The following is a 13,357-nucleotide window of genomic DNA, read 5'->3' as shown; positions in this document are numbered from 1 at the left end:
ACTTTTGATATAGAAAAAAACTTTCAAGTCTCTAAAGATTGAAATATATAAATACTGACACATATGTTAGTAATAGTTCTGTAATCTAATTTATCCCATCTACATGTACATACACCCACTATGTTTTAAAACCCATGAATAAGAGATGCAAACGGAAAATCAAACCAAAGCATTAATGTGAATAATTCAGCAAAATCATTTTTGCTACTACTGAACCGATCACCTGAAAACTAAGACATTCGATTTTTTTATGTCAGGTTCCAATCAAAATTCATAACTGTGTCTTTGAAAGCAAACCTAAGAATGAGAATTGTAATATTTCTGGAGAACAGTGCATTTTCTCTGGGAGTCTTCTAAATCTTTCCTGAAATTTAAAGACTAATTTTCCAGAAGTGATTACAAATAATCTACCTTGGAACAGGACAAGAGAATGTTTAACTATAAATGAGAATGTGTCTTTACATGGAATCAGGCTACAGTGCATCAAAAAATCCTCGGGACCCATTTAATCTTATTTTCAGTTTTGTAGATTAATGAATTATTAAATTTATTTGATAATTTCTTCTGCAACAGCAATAATTTTTTAATTCTCTATTCTGGAAGTAAATCAGGAAAAAAAGATAATTATTTGGTGTTCACATAAGGAAAAGAATACCAAAGTTTCTGACAGCCTGCTTGAAGTTTCACCTTACAGTCTCTTCTTGTTCCTGTATCTCTGATATGCGTACAATTTAGCATCATCAATCAAAGATTGGGAACAGGGAGATAGACGTATTAGGCCTCAGGATCACACTACATAATTAGCTAATCTTATCAGTTGGCATTTTACTTACACATTTCAGTCAATTGTATTTTTCTATTATTATGGAAAAAAAATTAAGCTCAACTACATTTTACTTCTAATTTTTTTTTCCATAAAAGGATATGGTATGTTCCCTTTTGAACAGTCCTTTTAATTTCTATTCCATTATTGAAAATAAGAGTGCTAAGAATTTTGGAACCACATAACTAGTGGAAGAAAGAAGATAAAGAGACCCATCAATATTCAAAGAATTCCTCTTCCTACTTCAAAAAAGAAAGATTTCTATTTGTTACTTCATAAGAGTACACATTTTAGATCACTCGATAAACTAAACGCATAAGAAGCCAGAACATACAAAAAATAATCCTCTTATTTTCCAGCTATCTTCTTGTGATTCGACTCAAGGTTTCATTGTACTTTACCATTGTCTCTAGTAAGCTGCAATTTTCTCACTAAGCTAATGTCAAATTTTAAGGATCCTGTATAACGGGTAAATATAATGACATATTCCATAGAACCACTAAGTTATGGAGAGCATATAAGATATACAATTGAAAAAAATTCAACTCATTTATAAAATAAATCCATCTTCAATTTGAAGACATGCAAAAAATAGAGTCACAACCTCTTTAAGGAGCAGATATTTAGAGAGAGAGAAAAATAAGCAAACATTTTATACATATTTGTATACAGATATACTATCAAAATACAAAGGGTAAGCCAGGTTCTGGGGTTCATCCTACAGTCTACGGCTAGTGGCAGTCCTGACATAACACATAATTTAACTGAGGAACATCAGGTGTTAGGGCCCAATGGTTGATGGAAAGAAACTCACAGAGCATATGTGGATTAGAATCAAAAGGAACCTCAAAGATCATTGGGTCCATCCCTCTGTTTATGACTGAACTACATAAACACAGATCTTTTCAACAACTGATAAGGTAATCACTGATAAGGTAATTTGAAGTCAGTGATGTTTGAAAAAAAGTTTGATGATTTGGACTGAGAGCATCTTTTCTTTGTAACCTTTGACCCATCCCAGGATGAACCTCTAAGAGAATGTTGAGTCCATTCCTTTTGAAAATGGAAGGGTGTTTCCCAGGGAAGAGAAAAAGGAAGGGAATGAGAGCGGTCTTGTAAGTATAAAGGTATGTGCACGTGTGTGAGAATATGCACAGGGCATGTATGCAGGTAGTGTGTATGGTGAGGTATAGTTATTATTTCCCTTGAAACATTAAAAAAAAAAAAAGTTCTGATATTGTAGACTTTGTATTCGAGAGGAGAGCCCAAATGTTTGACGTTTCAAAGCCTAGGAAGCACTCTGGAATGCAAAACTAGCAAAACCGCCCCTGTGAGCGGGCAGTAGGGGGCCAAGCGCAGCAGTCTATCCAGGACTGCCCGTGGCTGTCAGCCTTCACCCTGCCGCCTGCGTTGGGGTATACTGAGCCACACAGCTGCTGCAGCAGGCTCCTCTCATAAAACAAGGAAGCCCAACATCTGTGGGGCAATGAGCCGCCTTCACGGTTTGACAGTAGTGTTGTGTGAGGTGGCGGTGCTGTTTGGCAAATTGGCTTTCAGTTTTTGGCTTCTCACAAAAGGAACGGAAGGGGGAGCTGCAGCGGTTCCCGGGGCCCACAGGGCCCCCTCTCCTGGCCGCTGTGCGCTGGCCGGATCTGGTGCTGAGTGCGCACGCTCCTATCTCTCTGTGTGTCTGTGTAACTGTTTGAGTGACTGTCAGTCTATCTGTCTGTGTGACAGAGACAGAGATGCTCGAGGAAAGTTTCCTCTGGTAACTTAGACCTCTAGAGTTTGCCTTGCTATGTTGCAGGCACCCTGGGCTTCCGCACCTATGATGCTGTCATTGTCACTTCGTTAGTTTGATTTCTTTGGATGATTTATTACAATTCTACAACGATGAGAAATGCACACCTATTGAAGTTTTCTGTATGTGACCTTACTTCATGGAAGTGAGAAAGTGGCTGGAAAGGAAGGATAACCTGAAAAAAAAAAAAAAAAAAAAAAAAAACCCGGTAACTTCCCCCTTCAGATTGTGAAGTGTAATGGTTAAGAGGTTAGGAACTGGACTCAGACTGTCCAGATTCGAATCCTGCTCTGCCACATACACTGTGTGCCTTGGGCAAGTAGCTTGTACACTGTGCCTAAATTTCTTCATTTGCAGGACAGGGATAGTAACAGAGCCTAGCTCATGGGTTGTAAAGATTAAAAATGTATTAAATGCTTAGAACACTGCCTGCCGCATAATAGTTGCTATGTATTAGCTATTAACATCATTCTCCACATCGCTGTGTTAAATGTGGAGGACCATTCTGGCCACTTTCCCCATCAATATGCACTAGGTCTCAGTACATGCCCATATCCCAAAGCAGAGATCAACGTACCCTAACCCTCCCGCTCCGCCGCCCTCTAGACACACGTAGCCACCCAGCCACCCCCACCCATGCAGACCTGCTTCTGGGAACCCCTCCCCAGCTGTCTAGCGCGCCACACCTGAGGGCGCACTCGGAAGGTCGAGGGCCTCAAAGGAAAAGGAAGTGCTAGAGCGAGCCAGCCCCTACCTCTTCGGGCTGGAATGTATTTGGGGTATTTTCCTACCTGCCCCAGGTTTTTGCCCTTCTTACTGCCGCCGAAAGCCAGTCCTTGGTATGTGCCCGCAGATCGATTGGCGGCCTGGGCAGGCGTCTCCCCGCCCAGAGAGGACTTGATGGAGTTGAGTTTGGCCCGCGAGCTGCCGAACTGTGAGCTCTCCACCATCAGCACCGCGGCCAGTAGGAGCAGGCAGCGGGAGGAGTCCTTGCCCCGCATCAACACGGCCATCTCCCGGCGACGGGTCTCCGGGGAGGCGCAAAACCCGCAAGGGTACGGATGCAAAGGGAGGGAGGACCCCAACACTAGTCCCTTCACTCTGGGTGCTGGGACTCGCAGACTCTGTTCCCACAACCCCACTTGACTTTGGGGGCCCAGCACCGTGTGAACTCAGTCTCGCGCCTCAGACCAGGAGAGAGCGCGACCCAAGCAAGACCCGCTTCTCCGCCTGGGCAGGAAGTTCTGCAGTAACTGGAAGCAATCAAAGGCGAGGCGCCTTCTCGCCAAGGAGGCGTGACCCGAGGTGCAAGAAGACCCAGCCCCACGGACCGACCGCACAGCTTCCGTTGCTCCTTGCCCCGCACCTCCAAGATCCCGCCCGATTCTCCACGGTCCAATCCTCCTCTTAATTCCTCAAGAGGTCCACATTAGTTCCTTCTCCTTCGGCCTCAGTGGAGTTTTCTCTCTTTTCCTTCCCTACCCTTTATGTCTCAACCTTTGCAGGACATAGTCCCCCTTTTCAATGTTATCGGGAACTATAATGGGGCATCAGGAATCGCCCCCAGACCGGACCCTTGGAGTATGAGGCCTGCCGCCGCCGAGGTCCCCCTAGTACGCTCGCACAGTCGCCCTGAAGCGTGGTACTCCAGTTCACCACCCGGCAGCAGCCAAATGCTGCCAGGGACCCTGCGATGCCCTGGGAGTGGTCTTGCGCTCTCTCTGCGCGGTCTGCCTCTGTCTCCCTCTCACCGACTGCTCTCTCAGTCTCTCCCTTTGCTTTTTATAGCTTCCCACGGTGGGTTGTTTTTTTTTTTTTTTTTTTTTCCTCCGCCCCCAATTCAAGAATGACAAAGAGTGAAAACGTTTCTATCACCCTCCGCGTCCCCGCCCCCTCTTCTCTTCTGCCTGCGGCTGCTCCTTCTGAGGCTTCCCCTCCTGCTTCTCCCTCGCCCCCTCCCACTCCCCCTCCACCGTACAGCAATTAAGAAAATAGAACTCACCCTTAGAGGAAAGGAGGGCTCCTAATTCCTAACAACCGCTCCGGAGGGTGGAAGAACTTTTGAAAGCAAACGGAGGGCAAATTTGGAAGCGGAGAGAGGGGAGCTGCCGCTGTGCTTCGCTACCACTGATACCCTTTCATGGGTTGCTCAACTCATCTCCAGTTCCTGACTCTAAGAGGAGCACTGGAAAAGCCCTATAGAAGTTTGAGGGAAGTGGGCATCTGGGAGTTAATGGTCTGTGTACGCTCAAGTTGGGTTTTAGCCTGTGCCTCCCAGTGGATGTATGAGGTTGACACTGTACTGGTGCGCCAGGGGCTGTCCAACCGATCCAGATGGGATGGGGGCTCTGGGGAGAAAAGTACCAGAGAAAACGGAAAGATACCCCCATTCTCCCTCTCAAGAGGCATTTAGGACTTTCTTGTCTCCTCCCTCTTCACCTCCAGCCCCCGATCCCTGCAGACTAGCAGCATTTGCATCTATCTCTGAGGATCTGGGGGTACTGGGGTGACCCCAGTACACTTTGAGTTTTGAAGCTCACAGATCTACCGGACATCTTTACCGTCCCATGGAACTCCCCGCTTTGCAAAGAGGAAATCCCAAACAGGAATGAACGAGGGAAAGGAAGCCTCTGAAGTTCTGCTTTCTGCCTCCCAACCTCTGGGAATTTCATGGGAAGCCTTTCCTGCCAGACCCGGAGGCTCCCCAGGTCCGGCTCTGAAAAAGTCTGGAGCGTGAGTGCAGGCCTGTGGCACTTGGGGGCGCCAGCAGCAGCTGATGGGCGACGTGCGGAAGTACTGCAGCAGAAGAGCTGTCCCAGGCAATCTCCCTGATTGGAGACCAAGGCTTCCAAAGCAACGTGAGGGGCTAGGAAATTGTTACCTTTCTCCTTCTCTGGAGCGCTAACCTCTGTGCACAGAGAAATACAGGCAGCGATGCACAACTTGGCGGCTACTGCTGGGGAGGAGGCTGCTCTTTCCAGCCCCACCCTAGAATTTTCAGACCTGAATTCCCTAGCTTTCATACCCGATCCTGGCACACATCACATCCATATCTACAGTAACAGCACCTACCGGGGGTATACCGTCAACACTTCGCTATGTGAGAACATTAATGACTCCTTTCTTTTCCCAAGAAAGGGAATAGGTCTACAGTGTGAATTTATAGCTGGGCTCTCCCAGGCTGCACCAGCTTTGCATAGATTTCTGCCCTGTTCTGTGAGTCTGTCTGCCTTGGAATTCTTCACTTTCAGAATGATTTTTCAATTTCTTTTTTAATACACAAGCAAAAGGTGATTAAAACCTGAGGAATACTCAGACGTTTTCTTATCTTTGGATTGCCTTGTACTTCCTCAGGGTAGAGATGTCCCCAATAAATTTCTTTTCACATTATAAAAATACGCACAGGAATAGATTTGTAAGGACAAGTGAAGCATCCCAGGCACTGTTAGAGGGCAAGGAAACTGAATTACACTCTATAGATAGGGACTTGGAATTCAATGCTTAGACTTTAAGGGAGGTTGTATCTTTTGCCTTCATTGTGATTCTGCCAATCTGAAAACATCAGAGGAATGGATAAAATTAAGTTAGGAGGCTACTTACTGGTTTGGATATTTTTCAAGAGTGTTTTAGAACAAAAGAAAAAGAGAGCTAAATATGCAAACAAGAAATCACTCCACCTCCACTGGAAAAGTATGGATATCTACCAGTTGCTGAAGAACCAACCCAAATGAATTAAAAGAAAATTTGAAGGTAGTCTGCCTATTTCTGTTGGTTCTCTCTTTTCCACCAACCAAAATAAGACACCATATAGTCAGACCTAACTCCTGTCATATGTTAAAAAGAAGTAGTGTAAAGCTCAGCATATTTACATTCAAGAAACCTCTCAGCTCTGGATATCAGGATAAAGAGATTATCTTAGAGGTTTACACAGGACCCTACAAGTTCCAAGAGCAAATTTTACAAATTCAGTTAAAAATTAAAGTTCACAAAGTCACTTTCACAAACATTGTACCTTTTATGTAAAACAAAATCATACTGTGAAATCAAATGCTAAAACATACACAGCTATGCCTTAGGCTGAAAAGGAGGTAAAAACTAACTTCATTCATGATCCAAACGCTCTCTGTAACCTGGTGTAGAAGACAGGAACAGACACACATACTCCATATGCAGACAAGTAGATGTGCATACACAAAATCAACTAACTGCAAATAAACATAATCCTTAGAATTACTGTCATAATCCCACATGTGCTTTCTCATGTGTGTTTTCATAAGTATGAAGATACAAGCTTCATATTCTACTTGGAAAAATAGATTTGTATGCCTTTTTCAATAATATCATTAGGGAATAAATATGCAAAAATAACACTGTATGGAAATAAGGATAGGGTCTCCTTGTCCAGAAGAAAGTGCCTCTCCTTTGGCCATGCTTTCCTTCTTCTCCCTGCTCCTCCAGCTGTGGGATCTTTTTGATTCCATAGAAAACCCACAACTGTTTCAGCAGTTCCTCCTGTGTCCTGGTGTCCTTCTGAATACTTAGGCCTGATGTAAGCTGAGTGTATATCTCATTGCCTTATTCTTGTTTTTCATCCTTCTATCTCTCTCTTTGCATTATAGCCACTTTATACAGTAGTCTGTTTAGCAATTGTTCATGTATTCACTGTATATTTATTAAATTTAGGGCCTTCAGGATCCAAAAGTGGGCCTTGGCCATGGAGAGGCTTACAGCCCCTGTGAAGGCCTTGGCTTACTGAAATCTGCCTACACCCCTCTCAGGGGTTGCTGCTATGAGCTTTCCTTTGTTCTCATCCACCACTGATTTCTGCCAATCTCAGTCTCTCAAGAGTATCTGGAAATTCCAAGCTGGGTTGAATTCATATGACTAAGGGAATAAAAATATTAAGAATGTTTCCCAGAGTCTTCCCATTTCTTATAAGTTACATGTACATTTTAATAGTGTACAGGGAGACTTTGTGGTTAAACCCAGAGAAATGACACTGGCTGTGGTTATTTTAGGTAAGAAGAATTGTACTGTAGCAAATTTGGAAAGGGAAAGTAATTTTTCATAGGGCCCATATATCCCCAAATCATCTTGTTCATGAAAGACAGACATGAAGCATCTTCATCGTGTTGAGTGTTAAAAGATTAGGAAAGTATAGTTTCATGTGTTTCCTTTCTCCATAGTAAACCAGCCTACTAGAGTCGCCTGTTCTAGTAGTACTTATGTCTTGCTTTTTTTTTTTTTTTTTTTTAGGGCCACACCGGTAGCATATGGAAGTTTCCAGGCTAGGGGTTGAATCAGAGCTGCAGCTGCCAGCCTACACCACAGCCACAGCAACACCAGATCTGAGCAGCATCTGCAACCTTCTCTGCAGTTCACAGCAACACAAGATTGTTTATCCCACTGAGTGAGGCCAGGGATTGAACCCTCATCCTCATGGATACTAGTTGGGTTGGTAACCCACTGAGGCACAACAGGAACTCTCACCTTTTGGATCTTATCACATGAGAATTTTATGTTTCTCACTTTGTCTAAGGAAAAACAATACCGTATGTTGGCATCAATAACATTTTAAATAATTTGTAATAAATGAACATTAGCACAGGTATTGTGAGTTTTTGTGTTTCTTGATAGGACTAATTTCCATTCCAGATATTAAAAAATACATCTCTTGTTCTATGCCTGCCATAATTTCAACTATTAACTCTTTTCTGACTTGATCTCCTAGACACCAGAACCAGCTAATGAGAGAAAACCTTGTTAATCACATTTGAGGCACTAGCTGTGCTTGACGCAAACATGTACAAGTGAAATGGTTCAAGGGATTTTAGAGCAAATCAATCAGAAACATAACTTCTCAGCCAAAAGTTTGTATTTTGCTCCCTGATACATCAATCATCTGCCACCCAAACGAAAGAAATTCATTGAACAAATCCCTTCCCTAAAGCCTGAACCTAACTAATAAAGAACATGCAAATAATACAGTCAGAAGTGCAAGTAGACAAACTTCTATTGATTCTTGGACATGTGAGTGATATTAGGTGGAACTGAGATTAGAAATAATCTCCAAATACTTAACACCAAACTCTTCCTTCTGTGATGCACAATATCTGCTTGTTCTGTACATCGCATATCTTTCATGGTGGTCCACTTACTCTTACCAATGAGCTCTGGCGGGCTGTTTCAAGATTAATCTTTGGAAACAGCACTATATTTGGTGGTGAAATGGAAATATGTTTAATTCTTAAGAGAGGTTCATTTTCAAGGGTAAATATCATCTTGAACAACAAAACAGCTTTTAGATAACTTTGACCAATGTTTTCAAAATTCTGTTCCTTAGACCTCCAGGGTTCTGTAGAAGTCCAACACAGAAGTTAGAACTGCTGTACTCTTAGAAAGATTTTGAGGGAGAGGGCTCCAGCCACATGAATTTTTAAATTCCTGTTTGGCTCTTATTTTTGTTTGGGAGAAGGGTGTGTTGGCTGGTGAGTGGGTGGGTGGGTTGGTTTTAACCAGCCAGACAGATCTGGAAGCAACAATGGGTTGGGCAAAATATTCTATGAGTTCTCAACCTGACAACAACAGGATGGATTGATTTCTATCCTGTTATTATTACAGATTATTTCCAAAACAAACATTACTCAAATGGGGAAACTACTGAAACCTCACAACTTCTCCAGTCACAAATGATCACTTGAAGTAAAGAACATTAAAAAATGGAAAAGCAGGGTAGCTAATCCAGTCATGGTAAAATGTGTCTGTTTCTGGGCACTTATCTGAACCTATATGTAGCGAACAAAGCCATATATGACAAAGCCACAGCAAATATAAAACTCAATGGAGAAAAGCTGAAAGCCATCCCACTAAAATCTGGAACAAGACAAGGATGTTCACTCTCACCACTGTTATTCAACATAGTATTGGAAGTCCTAGCCACAGCAATCAGACAAACAAAAGAAATAAAAAGCATCCAAATAGGAAAAGAATAGGTAAAACTGTCACTGTATGAAGATGACATGATACTATATATAGAAAACCCTAAGGAATCAACCCAAAAACTACTTGAACTGATCAACAAATTCAGCAAAGTAGCAGGATATAAGATTAACATTCAGAAATCAGTTGCATTTCTGTATACCAACAATGAAATATTAGAAAAGGAATACAAAAATACAATACCTTTTAAAATTGCACCCCAAAAATTCAAATACCTGGGAATACACCTGACCAAGGAGGGAAAGGACTTATATGCCAAGAACTATAAAACATTAATCAAGGAAATTAAAGAAGATGTAAAGAAATGGAAAAATATTCCATGCTCCTGGGTTGGAAAAATTAATATTGTAAAAATGGCCATACTACCCAAAGCAATCTACAGATTCAGTGCAATCCCTATCCGATTACCCATGACCTTTTTCACAGAACAAATAATCCAAAAATGTATATGGAACCACAAATGATCCAGCATTGCCAAAGCAATCCTGAGAAACAAAAACCAAGCAGAAGGCATAGCTCTTCCAGACTTCAAGAAATATTACAAGGCCACGGTCAACAAAACAATGTGGTACTGGTACCAAAACAGACATTCAGACCAATGGAACAGAATAGAGAGCCCAGAAATAAACCCTGACACCTATGGTCAATCAATCTTTGACAAAGGAGGCAAGAACATAAAATGGGAAAAAGAAAGTCTGTTCAGCAAGAATTGCTGGGAAACCTGGACAGCTACATGTAAATTAATGAAACTACAACACACCCTCACACCATGTACCAAAATCAACTCAAAATGGCTGAAAGACTTAAATATAAGATAAGACACCATCAAACTCCTGGAAGAGAACATAGGCAAAACATTCTCTGACATCAACCTTATGAATATTTTCTCAGATCAGTCTCCTAAAGCAACATAAATAAAAGCAAAAATAAACCCATGGGACCTAATCAAACTGACAAGCTTTTGCACAGCAAAGGAAACCAAAAATAAAACAAAAAGACAACTTACAGAATAGGAGAAAATAGTTTCAAATGATGCAACTGACAAGGGCCTAATATCTAAAATAAACAAACAACTTATAAAACTCAACAGCAAAAAAATCGACAACCTAATGAAAAAATGGGCAAAAGACCTGAATAGACATTTCTCCAAGAAAGATATACAGATGGCCAACAAGCACTTGAAACAATGCTCAACATCCCTGATTATCACAGAAATGCAAATCAAAACTACCATGAGATACCACCTCACACCAGTCAGAATGGCCATTATTAATAAGTCCGTCCACAAATAACAAATGCTGGAGGGGGTGTGGAGAAAAGAGAACTCTCCTTCACTGTTGGTGGGAATGTAAGCTGGTACAACCACTGTGGAAATCAGTATGGAGATACCTTAGGAAACTATACATAGAACTACCATATGACCCAGCAATCTCATTCTTGGGCATATATCTGGATAAAATTTTCCTTAAAAAAGACACATGCACCCGCGTGTTCTTTGCAGCACTGTTCACAATAGCCAAGACATGAAATCAACCCAAATGTCCATGGACAGATGATTAGATTAGAAATATGTTTTATATATACACAATGGAATACTACTCAGCCATAAAAAAGAGTGAAATAATGCCATTTGCAGCAACATGGATGGAACTAGAGACTCTCATCCTGAGTGAAGTAAGTCAGAAACAGAAACATATGATATCACTTATATCTGGAATATAATCTACAGCACAAATGAAACTTTTCATAGAAAAGAAAATCATGGACTTGGAGAATAGACTTGTGGTTACCAAGAGGGAAGGGGAGGGAGTGAGAGGGACTGGGAGCTTGGGGTAAATGGATGCAGAATGTTTCCTTCGGGATGGATTAGCAATGGAATACTGCTGTGTAGCGCTGGGAACTCTGTCTGGTCACTTATGATGGAACATGTAATATGAGAAAAAAGAATGTATACATGTAAGCGTAACTGAGTCACCATGCTGTACAGTAGAAAAAAATACACATAAATAAAAGATAAAAAAAAGAAAAACCTTAACTGTAAAATAAATTGTGGCACAGATTGAAAAATAATGGGAAAACTACCTGCAAAAAAAATAAGGAAGTAGGTTCCCAAGTGGCAATATGAATTCTGTGTTTGCAGCATTACCACACTTGGGAACAGGAACATAAATTGTGTTTAGTTTATCTTTAAATGATCATTTTGTAATAGATCCTACCTTTTGATACTCTGAGAATAGTCTCCAATGCTCAAAAACATTTTGAGGTATGAAAAAAATCAAGATATTAAACTTCAACCAGTTTAGGTAACTGGCTTGGAAGACATAACAATAATAGAATAATAATGATAACCAAAACATATTCATGTGTCAGGCCTGTTAGGTACTTTATATGTATTACATGTATTATCTCTTATTTACATACCATAGTTCATGCCTTTAAAACAATGTGCAATATTCAAATACTTCTGAGCAAAGAGTAACTTGCCACACAGCAGGCAAGTTGTAGATATAGATGCTCAGTTATATCAACAGTGTGCAGTGCACCTAAAAAAAGCCAACATTATCAAAAGGAAATGGAGGTGTCTTTGCACCATTGCATTAGAACGATATACTGATTCTTCTAAAAGAGCCAAGATAAATCACTTGGACTACACATAGCACCAAGAATCTTAGTAAATGAGGACATATATTACTGATTCAACTAATATATTAAAGCCTCTTGAAAACTGAATGATCATATAGCAGAAAACCAAAAAGTCTCTCTGCTATACTGATGATATCTTTGTCTGCTCTGGCTGCTATAATAAAACACTACAGACTGAAGGGCTTCAACAATAGATATATATTTGCTTCTAGTTCAGGAGGCTGGAAGTCTGAGATGGAGATATCAACAGGTTTTGTTTTTTCTGAGGTCTTTTTCCTTGGCTTGCAGATGGCCCTTTTTGCACTATGCTGTCCCTTTGTCTTTGTCCAAATTTCTTCTCTCAAAAGAATACACATCGTATTGGATTAGGGCTCATTTCCAATTAAAGAGCCCATTTCAAATTAATTACCTTTTGGGAAAGCTTATCTCCAAATGCAGTTACATTCTGAAGTTCTAGGGGTTAGGGTTTCAACATATGAACTTAGGGAGGGGGCATACAATTCAGCCTACAGAAGATGCATTTATAGACATAGTGCATAGGAAACATTTGAGGAAAGAATAACATTTCTGCAACTCTGCTAGAGTTCCTAAACTTAAGGTGAGAAATGTGTCTCATGTCCACTTAAAAGTGTCATTTAAATTTTCCCTATACCATTTGACCTCTAGCCTATGTTAATGAAATTAACTTCCTCACCTTCCTTCTGTGTGAATTATGGCTAAATATGAACTCAGCTGACTGAGCCTGAATGTGACTGTCAAGATTCCACTGGGACCCTGAAAAAGGAAACAAAAAGTACAAGCTATTTGCCAAGAAGATAAGCTCATTTCTGTATTTAAAAACAGCACTTTATTAATGAAAGATGGAAGCAATAAAATACAGGAGTATGTGATACAAAACTGAAATCACTGGAGATCAAAGAAAAAGGAAATGGCCATCAAAAATAGAGTGATCCAGCAATCAGCACGTTGTTCTGTTACTAACCTAATTTGTCCATTACTTAATTTGATTTGTTCAATTTACTCAGTAAATTAATAGTCACTTGGAATCATGGTAACTTTAATTAATTCAAGGCAGTGCTAAATATGTAGAA

The 13,357-nt window shown here is 40.9% G+C and overlaps 1 protein-coding gene across 1 annotated transcript in view; it reads right to left on the bottom strand.

Moving 5' to 3' along the window:
• Positions 1-4,363, bottom strand: part of DKK2 (dickkopf WNT signaling pathway inhibitor 2) — a 112,688-nt gene extending 108,325 nt beyond the window's left edge. Inside the window, exon 1 of the mRNA XM_047799310.1 lies at positions 3,416-4,363. Within this exon, the coding sequence (XP_047655266.1) occupies positions 3,416-3,637 (222 nt within the window). The 5' untranslated portion in view covers positions 3,638-4,363. The remainder of the gene's footprint in view (positions 1-3,415) is intronic.
• Positions 4,364-13,357: the final 8,994 nt, after the last annotated feature.

Source organism: Phacochoerus africanus, chromosome 10 (assembly GCF_016906955.1).
Source record: "Phacochoerus africanus isolate WHEZ1 chromosome 10, ROS_Pafr_v1, whole genome shotgun sequence".
NCBI classification, from domain to species: Eukaryota; Metazoa; Chordata; class Mammalia; order Artiodactyla; family Suidae; genus Phacochoerus; species Phacochoerus africanus.
Note: the sequence above shows the minus strand (reverse complement) of the source record. Positions and strands in the feature narration are given on the sequence as shown.